The 22,308-nt window shown below is 32.0% G+C and overlaps 1 protein-coding gene across 2 annotated transcripts in view; it reads right to left on the bottom strand.

Moving 5' to 3' along the window:
- The window catches only part of NCAM2 (neural cell adhesion molecule 2), a 544,869-nt gene that overhangs the window by 18,587 nt on the left and 503,974 nt on the right, over positions 1-22,308 (bottom strand). For both annotated transcript variants that reach the window (XM_034947985.3, XM_034947987.3), the window contains exon 16: positions 15,564-15,768. In XM_034947985.3, coding sequence (XP_034803876.1) covers positions 15,564-15,768 — 205 coding nt within the window. The remainder of the gene's footprint in view (positions 1-15,563; positions 15,769-22,308) is intronic.

Here is a 22,308-nt window from a genome sequence, read left to right as displayed (position 1 = left end):
ATGACATATATAGTTGATTGAACTTGATTGGTTAAGCAACGTCCTTACTGATTTTATTTTTTTCTCTTTTTTCCCAAATTTTCCCATTTTTTCTTACTTTTTTTCTTTTTATCTTTGTATTCTTCCCCCACCCCCCCCCTTTTTTTTTGTTACAGAGTTTCGCTCTTGTTGCATAGGCTGGAGTGCAATTGCCCGATCTCAGCTCACAGCAACCTCTGCCTCCTGGGTTCATGTATTCCATTTTTTTTTTTCTGCTTGCTGAATGAGTTCCTTATAGGGCAGCGTTAAAGTCTCCAGCTATAAAGGTGGACACCTGTATTTCTCATTAAGTTGTATTAATTTTTGCCTCACATATTTTTATGCTTTGTTGTTAAACATATACATGTTAAAGATCACTATATTTTCCTTGAGAAATGACCCCATTATGATTAGGTAATACTCGTTTAGAAACCTGATAACTTTCCTTGCTCTGAAGTTGACTGCATCTGGCATCAATATTTCCATTCCTGCTTTCATTTGATTCATGTTAGCATAGTATGTCTTTTTCTATCTATTTATCTTTAATTCACATGTGTCATTATTCTTATTGTGTGTGTGTGTGTGTGTGTGTGGACAATATCTGGTTGGGTCTTGTTTTTTTTTTATTTACTCTGACAGTCTCTACCTTTCAATTGAGCTATTTAGATAATTATAATTTTCAGGTAATTACTGATACAATGGATTAATATCTACTATATTTGTAACTATTTTATTTGTTGCCCTTATTCTTTATTTCAGTTTTTGTCTTTCACTATTTTTCTGTCTTTGGCGATTTCAATTGAGCATTTTATATGATTTAATTTTCTTTCCTTAGTATATCAGTTATCTTTCTTTAACTTGTTTATTTGTTGTTCAAGAATTTTCAATATACATTTACAATGAACTGAATGAAGTCAATTTTCAAATAACACTGTACTTCTTAATGGGTAGCAAGAGTTCTTTATGATAAGTTATTTCTAAGTCTTTCCTCTCATCCCTTATATCATTGTTACCATTCATTTATCTTATACATAGTATATACACATAATATAATACAATACATTGTTTCCATTATTTTCAATAATCTTATGAATAAGAATAAGAAAAGTAAAAGTTTTTAATTTACCTTCACTTAGTCTTTCTCTGATGCATTTCCTTTCTTTAAACATATATTAGGGAAAGGACAGCCTCTTCAATAAACCATGCTGGGCAAACTAGATAGATATCCATATGCAGAAGCATAAAACCAGACCCCTATCTCTCACCATACACAAAAATCAAATCAAAATTGATTAGAGACTTAAGTCTAAGATCTGAACCCGTGAAACTACTAGAAGAAAAAGTTGGGGAAATTCTTCAGGACATTGGTCTGGGCAAAGATTTCTTGAGTAAGACCTCAAGAGCACAGGCAACCAAAACAAAAAATGGACAGATGGGATCACATCAAGCTTAAAAGGATCTGAACAGCAAGGGAAACAATCAGTAAAGTGAAGAGACAACTTGCAGAATAGGAAAAAATATTTGCAAATTATTCAATTAACAAGGAATTAATAACCAGGATATATTAAGGAACTCAATTCAATAGCAAAACAACAAACAACAACAAATAACAACAACAACAAAACATAAACAAGTCCAATTTAAAAATGATCAAATGATTTGGAGACCTGAGTTTCTAGTTTAAAGCATTTTTCTGCTCTGAAGAACTTGTTCAGGGCCAGGCACAGTGGCTCACGCCTGAAATCCCAGCACTTTGGGAGGCCGAGGTGGTTGGAGGTCAGGAGTTTCAGACACGCCTGGCCAGCATGGCGAAACCCCGCCTCTACTAAAAATACAAAAATTAGCCAGGCGTGGTGGCACACGCCTGTAATCCCAGTTACTCAGGAGTCTGAGGCAGGAGAATGCTTGAATCTCAGAAGGGAAAGGTGAAAGTGGGCCGAGATCACACCACTGCACTCCAGACCGGGCAACAGAGTAAAACTCTGTCTCAAAAAAAAAAAAAAAAACAGAAAAAGAAAAAAGAAAAAAAGAACTTGTTCAAGCATTTCTTTCAAGTCAGATCTATTGGCAAAAAATACCCTCTATTTTTGTTTGTCTGAGAAAGGATATTCTTTCTGCTGCACATGTGAAGGATAATTTCACATTTCACACAGACAGAATTCTATACTAGTGGGGTTTTCTCTCTCAACACTAAAAATACTTCACTCTCTTCTTGTTTTTATGGCTTCTGCAGAAAAATCAGATGTAAAACTTATTTTTCCTCCATCAGTAAGGGCGTTTTTACCTCTGGCTCTCTTGCTCCTTTCAGTATTCTATATAGATAAGGAATATATATGTATAAATATATCATTCATTCATATATAATCATATTTATATATAAATATAGTATTCATATATATTCATATTCATAAATATAATAGTCATTCATATATATTCACATTCATATATATAGTATTCATTCATATATATTCATATTTATATATAAATATAGTATTCATATATATTCTTATTCATGTACATGGATATTCATATATAAAATATATATACTATTCATTCATATATATGAATATGAATAATATCTTTATATCTATATTTATATATTGATATATACACATCAATTTTCTGCAGTTTGAATATGATGTATATATATGGGCATTTTCTTTTTACATGTTTGAATTTACACATTTGAATTTTCTGGATCTATGGTATGGTGCCTGACATTAATTTGGTGAAATTCTGTCATTATTGTTTCAAATATTTCTTCTGTTTATTTCTCTCTGTCTTTGTTTTTTAATATGACCAATATGCACATATTATAACTGTATTTACTCCATGGTTCTTGGATATTATGTTCTGTTTCTTTTGTTAGTTTATTCGTTTGTTTGAGTCTTTTTTTGTCTTATTTCCTCTTTGCCTTTCCATTTTGGCAGTTTCTGCTGAGATACCTTCAAGCTCAGAGATTCTTTCTTCAGCTGTTTCTATTCTAATAAGCCTATCAAAGACATTCCTCTTTTCTAGAATCTTCATCTCTGTGCTTGCATACATTGCACATCTGTTATTGCTTATTGTCTACCTTACCTGTTAGAGTTCTTAGCATGTTACTCATCGATATTTTAAATTCCTAGTCTGATAATTCCAACATCGCCATCATATCTAAATCTGGTTCTAATGCTGCCTCTCTCTTCAAACTGTGTTTTTTGCTGTTCAGTACTTCTTGTAATTTTTTTCCTGACAGCTGGACATAACATACTGAGTAGGGGTAAATATAATCAATAGGCCTTTAGTAATTTGGAGGTAATGTGTGGGGCAGAAGAAGAGACTATCATCCCATGATTAGGTCTCAGTCCTTTAGTGAGTCCGTGATTCTGGCTGTAAACTTCACAAGCATTTCTCAGATCCTCCCACAGCCTTGGTGGGACAGAATGACTAGAGTGGGCTGGAGTTGGGGATTTCCAGGGGGAAACATAGAGCCGGGTGGTGTTGGCTATTTCCATTCTCCGGGTCAGTTAGGCTCTGTTAAAAACCCCATGTTAGGCTCTGGTTAAACAGTTTCTTCTGAGAGTAGACTTTGTTAAGAACAGAATGGTCTGATATATTTTAATGTAGTTACTTCCCCCTTCTATTTCCAGAAACATAAGGAGATACTTCTCCAATAATCATTGTAACAACTAGGTTAAGCTCCTGAAGGTAAAGTTCTCAGAAGTATAGGACCTCCTATGACTAAGTCATCCTAGAGTTTTCAACTCACAGATTTGTCCACATCGAGCCTCTACCAATTCATCAATAACATTTTACATTTTTTTCCTATTCCTGAACTGGTTCTCACAGACGTTTCTGCTTACGTGTTTCTGCTCTGATAAGTTGTGATTTTCTGCATCTGCCTCTCTGCCTCTTCAATTTTCAGGACGGTAGTTTGCACTAACACCACATTTTTCTTATGAATCTAAGAATTGTTAATTTCAGTTTGTTTAGCTTTTGGTTTGTTAGGAGAGAGTGGCAACTTTTAATCTCTTTGCATGCTGGGCTGAAAACCAGGAGTATTGTTTTGGTTTGTTTTGTCACTGTTATTCAGAAAATACAATTGATATTTCATACATATTTCTTCAGTTTTTGTATCAAATCTTACTTTCTCTTATAACAAAGCCTTTTACACAGTCCATTCCCTCTGCCTGAAGAACCATCTTCCACACACCCCACCAGACACACACGAGCTAGTTAATTCCTACTCTTCCTTATGCCTTAGTTCTTCACAACTTGCTTACATAAATATGAGTAGGTAAATTATTTATTTTACATAAAATTTATAAAAATTATTTATCATTTGATTTTTTTAAATTAAAATGTGGTTCCTGCCAGAATAAAAGTTTCCTGACAGAAAGGAATGAGTCTGCTTTTTCACAAGTTGTATTCACAGAAGTTAGAGTTGTCTCTTGTTGTATAGATGTTTAATAAATATTTTTAATATTAATGCTTAGTAAATTATGCTTGAGTATATAACAGTAAAAAGATAATTTGATTAAAAAGTATTATTAGTCATTTTGATAAGAAAAACTCTTGAGAATGCAAGATATATAGTAATTTAAATTGATAAGAACCAAATTAAAATAGAACTTTACACTAATACTATCCTCTATGACACTGATCTTAATTTTTTTTTCTCTGCCTTGAGATGCTCTTAAAACAAAAATGCTTTAGGTGTAATTAATGCGGTTTTAATAAATCATCATAGTCATAAGTTTTGAAAACATGAAAGAGCTAGTCTCAGAATGCTTGGGATCATGTGTAGAAGATAGTATAAATCCGAACAGTCAAATCAGTTAACCCTATTCCTCATTAAGATTTTATATCTTTTTCAAACTTGAACACTACATTTTTGAAAAGAGCTGAAATCTGTTTTTCCAAAGCAGAAGAAATTTATATAAAAATTGTGTGATCAATAATAAGCATGGAATTAACCACATATTTTCATTTTCCCAATTCCTTAAGGTTAATTAAACTCAGCAGGTTTTAAAAACAGAGGTGTTGGTGGACAAATTAACAAATAACAGGGTTATATAAAAATAAACAGCACAACTGCATACACCTGGTTGTCTGCACAACCAAACAACATCATGAAGGTACATTTTGATTTCTCTCTTTCCCTAATCCAAATATAAAATCAATCAGGTGATTGACACTACCCCAACTATATCTGAAATATACTCACTCTTATATAAGTGTAATAACCACTGCCTTGGGCCAAAAAACCCCAACTTTTTTCATCTGGATTACTTCAAGCTCCTCTTACCTGGTCTCCCTGATTTTAAATCATTCCCCTAAACCTATTATGCCCAATAACCCATTCTTCACACAACAGCAAAAGTCATCTTCTTAAAACTCTTCTAGTAGTCTTCTATTTCAAATAAAATTCAGACCCTTTTCATTGACCCAAGAAGATGGAATAATACTTTGGCCCCTAGATAATTTCCCAATCTGATATTTATAGCAGTTTCTCTTTCTCTGACTCTCACCAATAAGCTTCATTTGCCTTTGAACATAGCAAGCTTATTCCCATGTTAGAATCTTTACATTAATTGTTTTACACCTGCCTAGAATGCTCTGTCCCTTGATTGTTATATTACCAGCTCCTTATTACCCACCCCTAAGCTTAATGTCACCTCCCTGAGAGGTATTTATGACACAGTATCAAATAACAACTTAACATCCTGCCTTTCATTCATTTAGTGCTTATCACTACTGGACATTTCATTTTTAGTTAACGTTTATTAACTGCCATCTTCCACAATAACTTGAACTCCATGTGAACAAAATTATTGTTTGCTTTGCTCACTAATTTGTTCCTAAGTTCTATAAAAGTGCTTATAACCTGGAATTTATTCCATAAATATTTGCTCAGTGGATGGGCAAAAGAGAAGACTTATAAAATTTAATATATATCTCTATCTATACCTTTATATATAATAGCATAATATATAGTATATGTAATGATGTTATTATATATAATATTTATTCTATGTGTTTTTATCTTGTGCCTCTATTTAAATAAAACAACTAAAACTAAGCTTTGTGATCTGTTTGTTTAGTTAGGAAGACAATGTAAAAGTACAGAAAATTCTTAGGAGGCATAAAAGGCAATGATGAAGAAAGCAAAAAATATTGGAAATGAATTGATTCCACTGTATTTACCATGTCTCTTATTTGTATCTCATTTAGTGTGCAGTAGAGGCTAATTTATGTTAGTTCTTTAGTTTATTCCATGTCCAATAAATATGCAGTTTGCATTTTGTTTGAGAACAGTTGAATCTAATTTTTGAACGGAAATATGTTATCTAATTACCATCTCATGAAGTAAAAATATCCCTTACAGAACATACATAACAAATGGTCATAGACAAACAATCTAGTAAAGTTGAAAAAGGCTTGGTGATGTAAAAAAAATGTAGCTAGGAAGAATCGATTCTCCTGTATTTCTAACCCTGATGCATAAATTATTATTAAATGCGAGGCATTATAAGGGTAATTTTACATATATTGCATGCATTTCTTTACTTATGTCACACAACATGTGGAGCAGAACTGTAAATTCTCATTCTATGAATAAAGAAACTAATGTTCACAGAAGTCAGAATGACTTCTCCAAGTGTACTGGGATTCAAGCTCATTTATTTTTCCACTGGTTCTTGGAATCTTTTCACAGCTACTTAAAAATAGGCTGAAAATGGTACTCTCTTACAAGGTGATAAAGTTTTATTTTACTTTATTTTTATTTTTCTTGAGATGGAGCCTTGCTCTGTAGCCCAGGCTGGAGTCTATTGGTGCCATCTTGGTTCCCCAGGTTCAAGCGATTCTCCTGTCTCAGCCTCTCGAGTAGCTGGGATTACAGGCATGCACCACCACGCCAAGCTAATTTTTGTATTTTTAGTAAAGACAGGGTTTAGCTATGTTGGCCAGGCTGGTCTTGAACTCTTGACCTCAGGTGATCCACTCACCTCGGCCTCCCAAAGTGCTGGGATTACAGGGGTGAGCCACCGCCCCTGGCCGTGTTAAAGTTTTAAGTCAGTACTTACTGAGGGAAAACTGATGAGACTTTTGAGTTAGTTTTTGAAAACAATATATCACAAGAAGAACACATAGCTTTCTATCCCTCTAGTTCCTTGCATACTATCTACAGAATAGAAGGAAGAAACTAGTGTCTTCTTATATGTGACAGAAAAAGACCATTTGGTACAATGTTAATGTTAATATGAGCCAATGCCAATAATCAATGAGCTTGTAATTTATTCAGAGTGGCTTATTTAAAACAATGCTAATAAATGAATATAAAAATATGTAATAAAGGATATAAGAATATGACAAATGGAATGAAACAGGAGTACACAGATAAAACAGGATTTTAGCCAAGTTGATGAAATAGAAAATCTTTATTGAGCTAGAAGCATTTGAAGTGGAATTGAAGTGGAACTGGAAATATACTTATTCCATTGACAGAGATGAGGACCACAGAAACAGAAAATAATTTGGGAGTAATCACTCTAAGTTAGATTTCAGACATTCTCAATTACTGCCATTTTGTTTAGAAATAGACACACACAGGCATCCTGATGCCCAAGAGAATGATAAGGACCAGACGCAGACATTTATTTGGTATTCACACATGTAGAGGTGATATTTGGAATTATGGGATAAATTATACATAAAGAAAGAGAACTGAGGAGGAAACACAGAGAAAAAAGATGATACGGAGTCTTGGAAGGGGATGGTAGAATGTCGGTAAGGGAACATGTAAACAATATCACATTCTCCAAGATGGTTTGAGAATTTGAAAACCAAAGTAAGACATGAGATTTGATCAACATAAAATCTCTCGACTGAAAAGAGCAGCTTTAGTGAAGCATAAGCCAAAAATAGAAGAGATTAAGCAGTGAGGGAGGAAGTTGAAAGTGGAAAAAAAATACAGATGGTTGACTTCTAGATTTTCTCAATAGAAAGAGCCAGATTCGAAAAAAGAGAAGAGAAAGAAACACTGGTATACAAAATAAAATGTGATATTACAGGAACATTTAACAGTTAAGTTTCTTGAATTTTAGGCGCATAGAAATTCAGAAGAATTTCAATATTTAAAAAGTGGATTAAAAGCCTTTGTTTTTCAATTTTGAAAAATAAATCTCAGTTGGCATATGGGGTTTCATTTTAAGAAAAGTAATGATTACTTCTGCCTTAGAATTGAAAAAAAGACTTTTATAATTAGATTATTAAAATATATTATTTCCCAAACTAATAATTATTTGCCAAACTAATTTTTATCTCAATGGTCTCTCCATTTGTTAGCACTGATGTTATGAAATGCCTGTGCAAGGATTTTTATTCTTATTTCTCAGAGACTGTAGACCTTACTCTCCTTTTCTGAGTAATACAAGCTTTTCTGTAAGAAGCCAGACACGAAAGAGTAAACTGTAGATGTGGTTCTTTGGGGAGTAATTGCAAGGGTAGGATGCCTTTTGTTCCTTTTGTTTTCTAAAACTTGTGTTTTTGTCATTTCTACTTCCATTCGATACATGGACATACAGTATGCTTCTGGCTCCCTCAAAATCCTGAGATCTTATCAACTGTAGAGTTATTTACTGAACAATTCATAATTGGAGTGAAATAATTTTAGATTTATAAAGAAAGTTTAAAATTACATGGCCCATGGTCTATTTTTATAGGCAAGGAATACAAAAACTCTAAAATTGACGTCTTCTTCAGTTATAAATGATAAAATTTAATAAGAAGATTTCAAACACCTAAACCCAACAGTTAATTCTAGTTAAGTGTGGTCATTATACAGTACTTTACACAGGTTAAGCTGTCATTGTTTATAGTGCCTTATCAGTATTAGTTCATGGTCATACCCAGGGTGAATGTCCATAATATATTGGATTTTAATTATGGTATTACAGGTAGTAAATTACATTTTCCACTGAATTAATTCTATCAAAATTACTTTATTCAATGAAATGAGAATTGGGAAAAGTCAGCATTTTTTCAAACTTAAAAAGTACATTAGAGATAATATCTTGTTAGGAAAGCAATTTGCTTTGGTTCTAGCAAAAAATAAAAATAATTCTGTTTAAAATTTAGAGACTATCTTGATGATTTCACTATGTTTCATGAATACACGTATTTTAAGACAAGTGGTTATAGGTAGAAATATTTTTTAAAAATTTATTGTTTAGTTATAATGCATTCTAATGAATAACTCTTTACTGAAGTAAGGGAATTGGTCCTAAGGTTACTGCGCTCATTTTCTCGTAAGTCAAGTGGTGTCATGACCCTCATGAATAGCCCTCTTTGGATTCGTGCAGAACATCATCTGCTTAAACATATTCAGCAACCCAAAAGGACTGCATGTAAAAGAATAAGGTACTTTAAAAATTTCACTTCATAAGTAAATCTAGATTATTTACAAAGCTCACACAAGTTATTATTGGCTTGTTGCTTAAAATAGTTTATCTTGCAAAGATATTGATTCTCTTTCAATGAATCCACAAAATTAATACACTCCAAATACAAATTGTAACATTTTTAAAATTTGGAATTGCAAATTTTTTTATGGATAAAAAATTTAAATTTTTTAAATGGATATGTGAGTCAAGACTAGCAAAATGATCTTGAAGAACAACAAACTTGGAGAACTTATTCTATCAGTTAGAAAACAACCACGGCAAAGATTTAGTGGTTAATAAAGTCTGGCATTGGTGAAAGGATAGAGAAAGTGAAAAGTGGAATAGAATAAGAAGAACAGAAACAGGCCTATTTGAATTCTGTCATCTGAGATGTCACAACCATGGCACTGCTATTCATGAGAAAAGAATGACATTTTCAATTACTACAATTACTAGTGCTATTTTCTAAACATAATTTTAAAAATACTAACTGAAAAGTGTGTGGAGTCCTAACTCAGGTATATTGTATGTCTAAAGGTAAAATGCGAAATGATAAAGATTTAGTGGAAAATATAGAGGGCCTTACTGACCTCAGGATAGGCAAATATTTAAAAAATAAGACAAAAAAGAGACAAATTAAAATATTAAACTACATGAAGATCAGGCACTTCTGTTCACCAGAGAAAACATTTTGTTTTTTGTTTTTTGTTTTTTGAGACAAAGTTTTGCTCTTGTTGCCCAGCCAGGAGTACAATGGCTCACTGCAACCTCCACTTCCAAGGTTCAAGTGATTCTCCTGCCTCAGCCTCCCGAGTAGCTGGGATTACAGGCACCCACCACCATGCCTAGCTAATGTTTGTATTTTTAGTAAAGACGGGGTTTCGCCATGTTGTCCAGGCTGGTTTCGAACTCGTGACCTCAGGTGATCCACCCGCCTCAGCCTCCCCAGAGACAACATTTTGCCAGTTAAAAAAATAAGAAAAGAGGTTATATGTAAAATTATATTTCATATGTAAATATTTTATTATAAATATAAATTTAATTATACCATATATAGGTTTATGTATACTTATAATAAATTGTAAATACATAATTTATATGTATAGCCCAGGTTATATATGTAGAGCATGTTGTATAAAAGAACACACCTGCATAACATTAAGGAAAAGAAAGGCAACCTAATAGAAAATGACTAAAATGCTTGAATAAGGACTGTAAAAATAGATGAATAAGGTCATTATAAAATGATAAAGGGGTTGATTAATCAAGGGAATATAACAATTATAAATATGTATGCACCCAACATTGGAAAACCTTGATATATAATGCAAATAGTATTTGACCTAGAGAGAAAGATCCTAATAAAATCGTAGCTGTGAACCTCAAAACCCATCTTTCAGCATTGGACAAGACATCCAGGCAGAAAATCAACAGAGAAACATAAGTCCTAAAATATGCTATAGACCAAATGGACCTAATAAACATTTAAAGAACATTTCATCCACGTTTTTAAGAATACACTTTCTTCTCCTCAGCACATGAAACATTCTGAAGAATAGATCGTATGTTAGGCCACAAAACAATTCTTGAAAAATTCCAAAAAATTGAAATCATATCAAGCATATTTTCTGACAACGGAAAACAATAAACTAAAAGTCAATAAAAAGAGGAACTTTGGAAACAACAGAAACACATGGAAATTTAAAAAAATATGCTCCTGAATGACCATTAAGTCAATGAAATTAAGAAGGAAAATTAAAAATTTATTGAAACAAATGATAATGGAAACACAACATACCAAAACCTATTGGATACTGCAAAAGTAGTACTGAGTGGCACATTACAGCAATAAACACCTACACCAAAATAGCAGAAAAACTTTAACTAAATAACCTTACAATGCATCTTAAAGAACTGGAAGAGCCAAAGCTAACCCAACCCAAAATTAGTAGAAGAAAATAAATAATAAAGCTAGTATCATACTGAACCAGGAAAAATGGACAGCCTTTCCTCTAAGATCTGGAACAAGACAAGGATGTCTACTTTCACCACTGGTATTAACATAGTACTGGATGTCCTAGCCAGGGCAATTAAGAAAGATAAAGAAATAAAATGCATCCAAAGTGGAAAGGAAGGAGTCAAATAATCCTTCTTATGATGACAGATCTTATATTTAGAAAATGCTAAAAACTCCACCAAAAAAACTATTAGAACTAACAAATATATTCAGTAATGTTTCAGGATAAAAAATCAACGTACAATAATCAGTAACATTTCGACATGTCAACAGGAAACAATTTGAAAAGGAAACCAATAAAGTAATCCCATTTATAAAAGCTCAAATAAATTGAAATACCTAGGAATTAACTTAAGTGAATAAGTAAAACATCTCTACAATGAAAACGACAAAACATTGATGAAAACTTCAAGATGACACAAAAATTAAAAGGCATTTTATGTTGGTGGATTAAAAGAATAAATGTTGTCAAAATGTCCATACTACTCAAAGAAATCTACAGATTCAATGCAATTCTTATCAAAATGCCAATGACATTCTTCACAGAAATAGAAAAAAAAATCGTAAAATGTGTATGGAAACACAAAAGACCCACAAGAGCCAAAACCATCCTGACTCAAAAGAACAAAAGTGAAGGAATGACATTACCTAACTTCAAATTATACTACAAAGGTATAATAAACAAAAAAGCATGCTACTGGCATAAAAACAGACACACAGACCAAGTGAAATGGCGTAGAGAACCCAGACATAAACCCATGCATTTACAGTAGAGTTATTTTTAACATAGCTGCCAAGACATTGGAGATAGGGAAGTCTCATCAATAAATGGTACTGGGAAATCTGGACATCCATATGTAGATGATGAATGTAGACCTCTATCTCTTGCCATATACAAATAACAAATCAAAACAGAATAATGACTTAAATCGAAGACCAAATCTATGAAAGTACTAGAGTAAACATGCGGGAAACACCTCAGATCATTGATCTGGGCATAAATTTCTTTGAGTAATACCTCTCAAGCATAAACAAAGCAAACATGGACAAATGGGATCACACCAAGCTGAAAAACTTCTGAACACTAAAGGAAACAATTAACAAAGTGAAGTGACAACCCACAGAATAGGAGGACATGTTTATAAAGTACCCATCTGACAAGGAATTAATAACCAGTATATACGAGCATCTCAAACAAAACAGGAAAAAAACAAAACAAATAATCCAATTAAAAATGAGCAAGTGATCTGAATAGACATTTCTCTCAAAAGACAACATACAAGTAGACAGCAAGTATACAAAAAACGCTCAGCATCATCATCAGAGAAATGCAAATCAAAACCATAATAAGATATCATCTCATCCCAGTTAAAATGGCTTGTATCCAAAAGACAGGCAAAGATGAATCCAGATGATGATGTGAAGAAATGAAAACCATTATACACTTGTGGATTAGTGGGAATGTAACTTAATACTGTCACTATGGAAGACAGCAGGAAGCTTCCTCAAAAAACTAAAAATAGAAACTACCATATGATCCAGTGATTCCTCTGCTTGGTATATATCAAAAATTTAAAAAAAATCAAGAGATATTTGTACTCCCATGTTTATTGCAGCAATATTCAGAATAGCTAAGATCTGGAATTGACCTAAGGGTCCATCCATGGATGAATGGATGAAAATTTGCTAAATACACAATGGAAAATCATTTGTGGAAATATTGGTGGAACTGGAGAAAATTATGTTAAGTGAAATAAGTCAGTGCAGAAAGAAAAATATTGTGTGTTTTCATTCATATGTGGGAGCTGCAACAACAACAACTTAAACTCATGGAGAAAGAGAAAAGAATAATTGTTACCAGAGGATAGCAAAGGTAACAAGGAAGGGGGAATGGGGGATTAAGTAGGAACAGTTAATGGGTATGAAAATACAGTTAGACAGAATGAATAGGATTCAGTATTTGGTGTCACAATAGATTGACAACAGCCAAAAATAATGTATCAGATATTTACAAATAACTAAAGGAGTAGAATTGGAATGTGTTCCTAGCACAAAGAATTGATAAAGGTTTGAAGTGATAGATACCACAATTATTCTGATTTGATTATTACATATTGTATGCCTGTATCAAAATATCCCATATGCAACAAGTGTAAACTCATTTATGTAAAGTACAAAACAGGAAAAAGTAATCTATGGTGCTATGAAGTCAGGATATTGCTTAGCACGAGATTGAATAGGGACAGGAAAGGCGACGTAGATAATAAAGTTCTTTTTCTTGATTTGAGCGTTAAAAATGGGCATGCTCAGCTTGTGAATATTTATTAAACTGTACACTGATAATAGCTAAGCCTTTTAGAATATTATACTTCCATGAGAGTAAAAATGTTAAAACAATTAGCAAAAATACAGAAATATGTAAAAAATGATATATATTTTGGCATATATTTTAAAAGCCAAAACTTTAAAGTAAAAACTTTTCAAATAAAAGAATTATCCTTAAAATTTAAGGTGTAAATGATATAATGGAACAAAATTATATGATAAAGCCAAGACAAATGAGTCTATAAAACAGTATGAGACCTTCCATGCTTCAACAGATGCATAGAAAAAGAATATAAATTATTCAACAATAAAAAAGCATCAGTCCTTGAAATACAAAACATGAATGGTCCTAATGCAACATTTTTGAAGATGTCAGATACAGAAGGGTAGACATTGCAGGAATCCATTTATATGAAGTTCCAAAATAAGCAAAAACTATCTGTGGTGAAAAATCAGGAATAGCAATGGCCTGGGTGAGGGAGGTTAATGTGGGTGGACTGGATAAGGAAATGAGAGAACTTCCAGAATGTGGTGGTAAGGTTCTGAATTGTGATATGGCTTTGTGTTACACGTATAAAAACATTTGTCAAAACTCTTCAACTGAAACATTTGGTGCATTTTATTCTGTGGCTTTACTTACATAAATGTAAACACCTTTTAGACTGTATGTAATGATATGCAAGTTGAATTATGTAGGGGTTGTGTGATGATTTTTTGAAATTCAAGAAAATATAAGGGATTAAAGTATGAATAAACATATGACAAAATAGCACAAAATGTTAATTGTGGAACCCAACTAGTTGTTTGCTTTAAAGTCTTTCAACACTTTTGTATGTGTCAGAAAAAGTATGCAGTAGAAAGGACTTAAGGTTAAAAATAATAATAAAGGGAACGTCCTGAACTCTTAAGACTGTTTATTTTTTGATTGCTGTTTAATGCACACATGTATATGTATACAAACCCACACATAACACACAAACGTGTGTGCATATGTTTGTGTATGATTTCCTGTGCTTGCTGAATTTTTTGCATTGATCATATTCTACTTTTGAAATTAGATCTATATGTATGTAAAGACAAACACAATAAAACAAAATGGAAATATTAAAACATCATAATTTCCCTTTTACAGGACAAAATAATTTTCTAAAAACTCGATCTACATACTTTCTTGAAAATTATATCTGCTTAACTAAATAGAACTACACAGAGAGTTCCAAATTCTAACAAGTAATCAACTTTTGATCAAATTTTAGAATAGTATATTCAGAATCTGTAATATTGTATTTTATAGCACATATCATATTTTCTATACAAAAAATCATGAAGCCTGTTGTAGTCATGCCTTACGTTTGTAGAAGTTGCCACAATTTTCTTGTTTTTAACTCAGTTCAACTGAGTTTTTAGCTCAGATTATTGTTGAAGCCTTTCTTTTATTTAATATAAACAAAACCGGTGAAATAAATCAAAATGGAATACATTTGCACAACTATGCATCCATCTATATGTTTATCATCTATAAATCATGGTAGTGATTCTTTTCAGTGAAGATCCCATTGTGAGGTTTAATTTTGAATAAACTGTTGTCAAAGTCACTTTGTTCTAGGTTATATTTAAGGATACATAGTTTCAAGGTCAGAGAGCAGGCAGTGCAGTGTCCAATGTTGCATAATCAAACTCCTTACCCTACTTCGAAAAAACAACGCCCTCAGGTAAAGCACTCGAGCTTGACTGTGGCGCTTGTTTAATATGACATGATGTAGATGCCTGATACTCACAGGTATGCAGCTTTCCCTTCTTCGAGTTCTTTACTTTTGCCACTGGAGCCACTTTTCTTTCCACACATTCTCCTAGTGATGCACATCAGCAACCCACATTGCCGAATAAAGAAGCAGCTGACGTCTGTTACCACAAGAATTAGCAGCAGTGCAGCAACTCCCAGGCCAATGACTGCTCCAAGCCCAAGACCATTAAACAGCGTGTCTTAAAAAGTAAAAAAAAAAAAAAAAAAAAAAAGGAAAAAAAGTATTAAACCTCTAAATTAGAAAATATTAGATGATTATTTTAAAAATAAATCTTTTCCAATAATTCAATTTAAGAGACAGAATAAAGTCATATTAACTGGCAGAATTCAATTTCATGATTGTTGACACCTATTCCCTGGTTTCAAACAATATTTTAAGCAATTGATATGTTAATTATGTGACTGTCTTTTTCAAACTTCTTTTTTTTTTTTATTAACAAAGAAAAAGTGTCTAAGTACCTCTTCTTTTAAATATACCTCTTGAATCCCTGTGGGGAAGATAATGAATATTATCATATCCCTAAATGTACTTTATCAGAAAATGACACCCATTAATAGATCATCACAATGTTAAAAGAAAATTATAATCAAAACTTCTGTGAAAAGTGTTAAATAGATCTTCTATATGAGATTATGTTAGTTTTAAAACTTAAACTTGAAAATGGATGGTTCTGAGCGCTTTGTTTTAACAGAGAATGTATTTAAATATACCTTTTTATGAATATTTTAGGAATCAACATTTGGCAAGAAATGGATCACCTGTATTTCTCCAGTTAATATTTTAACAAATATATTAGATTAAAGGCAACATTTTATAGCTATGGTATTTATGACCTTTTGTTAGTTTCTATCATGAGAAGGTAGGAGAAGATGGAAACCACTTTTCTTTGGCATATGGTTGCAGGAAATCCCAAAAGACATAAAGAAAGTAACCATGAAAGAGGTGAATAGGAAGAAGATGAAGCATTCTGGTTGATAAAATTGAAATGGCAAGTGGAGCAAGTAGTAATGAAGATGAATCACGTGTTACGTGTTTGTAGTAGAATCTGAGGGTAGACTCCGCAGCTATAACAATATGGATTAGAAAATAATAAAAATGAAAAGAAATAAACTGGTGATAATGTATTATCTAGAAGAATAAGGAAGAAATATAATTTGATAGGCATTCAAAATGATTCTTAACACATGTTAAGAACTAGCTTGCATAACAGTTTAGTCTTTTTTTTTTTTTTTGAGATGGAGTCTTGCTCTGTCACCAGGCTGGAGTGCAGTGGGGCGATCTCGGCTCACTGTAACCTCCACCTCCCGGGTTCAAGCAATTCTCATGCCTCAGCCTCCCGAGTAGCTGAGACTACAGGCGCCACTGCACCTGGGTAATTTTTTTGTGTTTTTAGTAGAAACGGGGTTTCACCGTGTTAGCTAGGATGGTCTCGATCTCCTGACCTCGTGATCCGCCCGCCTTGGCCTCCCAAAGTGCTGGGATTACAGGCATGAGCCACCGTGCCTAGCCCAGTTTAGTCTTTTTAATGACAAAATGCATTTATTACTCAGCATAATAACTGCCAAGTTCAAATATGTAACTGATGTGAAACACAAGTGACAGATATAGGTATAGATGTAAATTTGAATTGTAAGAAAACCACTCCTGAAAAAATATGTATATAAAACCTGTATTTGTTTTATATATGTATAAAAAGTTTTCCTATGTGATATTTTTAAACTTAGGTTTAATATTTTAATAATGACTTGAAGAAATAGTGATCCAAAGGAATCAGAACAACTGCTAACATACAAAAGCAAGCACTAGCAGGTCGACTTTGAGTATGTCAGACTTGTCTGAATACCAGTTCTGTAGGATGACTGAGTGTCATGTCTACATTATTTTATTTTTTTTCAAAAAATAGGTTTAAGTTATTTTTACTTCTTATAATTCTAAAAGCAAACAGCTCAGTTTTGAAAAAAAAAATCATTCAATTTGTGATTTTGCCTGGCACTTCATCCCAGCAACTTTGTGGTTCACACTTGCAAATATACTTCTACAATGTCATCGTGATACGGCAAATAAGAATTACTTAGTCACTGAATTAACAAGTTTAGAATGCTTATGTCCAAGCAAGTATAATTTTTATTGAAATTATTTTGTTTTTCATGAAGTAAAACTAGTGATAAACACAAGGTAGTGAAAAAAAATAATGTATTCATGTCAATTTCAATACCTTCCTATAACAAATTTTAAAATGCTACTTAGATGGTGATAGTTTAGTAAAATTGCTTAGCTAGTATCTGGGAAATTTTCTGGTTTCGACAGAACTATTATCTTTGCACATGAAACCACTTGAGGAATAACTAGAGAAAGAATAGTATTTTCTCAGCCATGGGGATTTAATTTTTTTTTTTTAGTTTGCAAAATCTCAATAAACAAGTGTAGAATGAGATTCCAAAGATTAGTTATCAGTTTTTCAAAGGTATATCTCTATGCATGATTTAAAAAAGAACTATTACCTCATGCTACAAAAATAATATATCAAGCAAGCTAGGATTTCTGTTTGCAGTTAAAAAAAATCATGGTATATATTTTCTTCCATTATCCATTTCCAAATATAAATGAATCACTTCTGAATCTATCATTACAATACAGTGAAATCAACTTACCTATGAAACATATTTGATTATATGAAAATACAATATTTTCTTCAATTTCAAATGTATTCATTTTAGATACGTTGCACATTACTCAACAACTAAAGCTCAGGAAAAAAATTGGAAAAAAATATACAATTGTGGTTTAGCCCTGGTGTATACATTCACATGATGATCCTATAGGTTTGAACGGATCACTCTTCTGCTACTTCGTTTAGGTTCTTCTCACATGCAGATAGTTCTAGGCAATAAATCCTATAGATCAATGACAATATATCTGATTTATTATACACATTCCCATTTACCTTTCCTAAGTATGAAGATTCTTGCTTTGTTCTTAAAAACACTGCATCAGGAGTAAGAAACGCCTGGTTTCATCACTTACCATCATTAGCTTTTGGGGTAAGCCATCTAGTATCTCTCAGACTGAAGTGCCTCTTTATTAAAATGGAGACAGTTATAATAAAAATAACAACCAAAAATAGGTCACAAGTTTGTCGAGAAGATTGTGTGAATGTGGTAATATACTTAACCTCCAGCACTTATTGCCCAGTACAAAGTAAAAATTTAGCAAGTACTGCTTATAATTATTTTAATATAAAATTGATATTTAATATTATAAAAAAGATATTTCAATTAAAAATTATCTAATGTTAAACATTAAACTATTCTGTAAGCACATCTTTTCAGCAGTAATCTAAAGTGGAAGACTATCTCTTATTAAGTAATGATTATTCTCTTGAGGCTAAAGTAAGTTTTTTTTTAATAATTCAGGTTTGGCTAGTTAGCTTATAAATGACAAGTATTTCATTCTGTGACCTTTTTAGCATTAAACTAGTATAATTATGTGCTTCATTTTTATCTTTAGAAAAGCTTTCAGAAAAATTATATATGTAAAACATCTTCATTTTTTGGCTTAAACAAAAGAAATTTATTTCCTAACAGTTATGGTGGTTTAGAGTTTGAGGTCAAGGTACCAGCATGATTGGATTCTGGTGAGGGCTCTTTTCCTGGCTTTGCAGACAGCTTCCTTCTCACTGTGTGATCACTTGTGGGATAGAGACTCAGAGAGAACTCTCTTTTCCTTTTCTTATAAGGCCATTGATCCCATCAGATTAAGATCCTACTCTTTTTTAACCATATAGGAGCCCTATTTTATTATGGTGAAGAATTGCTAAAATATTAATAGCTAGTACTTTTTTCTATATATAGAAAATTAACTTTATAAACTTATTACAATTGTAGGTTGCTTGAAGTTATTTTTATGAAAAAATAAGTATCTTTTTGTCATTGCAGAGGATAGAAGTGAACTTCAAATAGGTTTATGTTAAAAATAGAATAAGATCAAGTATTGAATAGCACAACAGGATGACTATAGTCAATAATAATTATACATTTAAAAATAACTAAAAGTATAATTGGATTATTTGTAACACAAAAGATAAATGCTTCAGGTGATGGATACACCATTTACCCTGATGTGATTATTACACATTGTATGCCTGTATCAAAAGTTGTCATGTACCCCCACAAATATACAAATGCACTATTCTCTGAAAAAAAATTAAAATTAAAAAATAGGTTTATAAGTTTTGTCTTTTGAAAGTTATGTTATATATATGTATATACATATTATATATATATATTAAATGTCACCTTGAGGATGTATTTAAATGCTTATACTTTCTCATATCTCATGAGGTTAGGCTGTTACAACTATAAAAGTTAAGTATTTTAATTATTTTCTCTCACCAATTTACTCTGGCATAAAAAGTCCACTATTTGTACTCTGGATGTTTCACAAATAAAACCATAAGCACATATGAAATGACATCATTAAGATTCGGGCACTACTAATGATGTATTTTCACAATAACAACCAGAACATTCATTTGTATTAGTTAATCATGGTTTTATTACTTAGGAAATCAAACCTGAGCATAAGTAATAATTTAAATAATTGTAAATCCATTTTTTATTTTTTAAGATCATCAGAATACTTACACTTACGACTTATGGTGTAAATTTTATGGTAACTTTATAAGGTAGGAAAACAATATTATCATTTCTAATTTACATAAAAGAAAACTGATCCAGAGAGGTCATTGGCCTAAGTCACATACTAACCCCTAAAATGAGAACTGTACACGTGAATCACTAATTAACTCCAGGTTGTATACTTTTTGTACTTGTGCTAGAGTCAACATTTTATCTTGGATATTCACCAACGAGTAATGAAAAGATATGGATAAAATACAGTACAGCAATACAGCAAATACATTAAAATATGTATTATTCTTATAGAAAAATGTCAATATCCATATACCTTTAATATTATTTGGAGGTACAACTATTTAATAACTATTTAAATGAAAAACATCAATGTAAATTATTTATCTAACTTATATTTCTGCTTTAAGCTTCCTCTATAATGATCATTTTGTATTGCTGTTATGAAAAATGGGCTTCATAATTGAATAAGAATAAATAATTTAGAATACAAAAAGTTAAAAATATATTTGGTTTATATTTTACTATTAAAAGCAACTGTGAGAATCAGTTTCCCTCTGAGCTGCATTTTCTCTAACCCCATGAAATTTGGAAATTGACTTTCTAAATCTGTTTCCCCATATCTTCTTGTAATTGCATTCAAATTTTTGGCCAAGCATAAAATCAAAGTATTAAAATATGAGAATCCAAGCTTCATTCAAATGTCTTATATACAGTAGTCCCTCCTCATCCAGTTTTGCATTCTGAAGTTTCAGTTATCTATAGTAACTGTGGTCCAAAAATATCAAATGGAAAATTCAAGTATACAATTCATAAATTTTGAATTTGAGGCCATTCTGAGTAGTGCAATGAAATATCTTGCTATTCCTCTCTGTCGTGACAGGGACACAAATCATCCCTTTATCCAGCATGTCTATGTTATCTACACCACCCACCTCTTAGTTACTTAGGAGCTGTTTCAGCCCTCTATTGTCACAGTCTCAAAGCGTTCATGTTCAATAACCCTTATTTTACTTAATAATGGCCCTTATACACAAGATTAGCGATGCTGGCAAATTGTTGTAATTGTTCTATTTTAATAACAGATATTATTGTTAACTTACTGTGCCTAACTTGTAAATTAAAGTTTATCATAGGTATGTACGTAGAGGAAAATCTGTATATGTATGGTTAAGTACGATCAAAGGTTTCAGGCATCCACTGAGAGTTTTGGAATGTATCTCTGGCTAAAGCAGGGACTATTGTATGCGTCTTTTCATGTTTCTGTTGTATAAATTAAATCCCAACTGAAATATTAAAATATTTGTCCATGAAATGTATTATATTTGATAATACTAGCTTTTCAAAAACCACTGCACTATTAGATTCATAAAACTAGCCATGCTTTTTGACTCCTTATATAGTTCAATGTTTTATTTAATTTTTTTCTATGTGCATGTATCATCTTCTCCAGGTAGACTGAAAATTAATTTCAGGATGTGGAAAGCTGCAATAAAGACATGGAGAAAAAAGTCAGAGTCCTAAGATGGTGATTGGTTGCTGTTTCCAGAATACTGGTAGCTATTTTCATAAGAGATATTGTTGGATGCAGCAGGCAAGTAGGTTAAGCATATGAAAAGAGAAGACATTAAATAACTCTGATTGGTGTTGATGATATTACTACGTACGATATCTTTCCACATTGGTGATAAGTCTACATGACTCTTAATTATATGTTCTTACTTCGTCCTTTGTAGTACAATATACTCCCTAACATCAAATTATATATGGAAAATTTTGGCCTAAGTCTATAGCAAATACATACATGTATATGAGGAAAAACTAAAGAAGATTTAAAAATCCCCTGCAACTTGAAATTCTACCTGGTGATATCTAATCATGGGGGATGTTTTAGTTTGCTTTGTAGATTAAGGTCAATAGACATGAATTCAACAATACTTTTGTGGAATCTTATGAAGTGAAATTAAGTTAAGAACATTTTAAAACATACTCTTCAAAATTACCTCAAATTTGAATCATTTAAATAGTGCAGAGTTAATCCTACAATTAAATAAATTTGATACATGGAT

The sequence above is a fragment of the Pan paniscus genome, chromosome 22 (assembly GCF_029289425.2).
Source record: "Pan paniscus chromosome 22, NHGRI_mPanPan1-v2.0_pri, whole genome shotgun sequence".
Classification (NCBI taxonomy): domain Eukaryota; kingdom Metazoa; phylum Chordata; class Mammalia; order Primates; family Hominidae; genus Pan; species Pan paniscus.
This window is presented reverse-complemented; position numbering and strand designations above follow the sequence as displayed.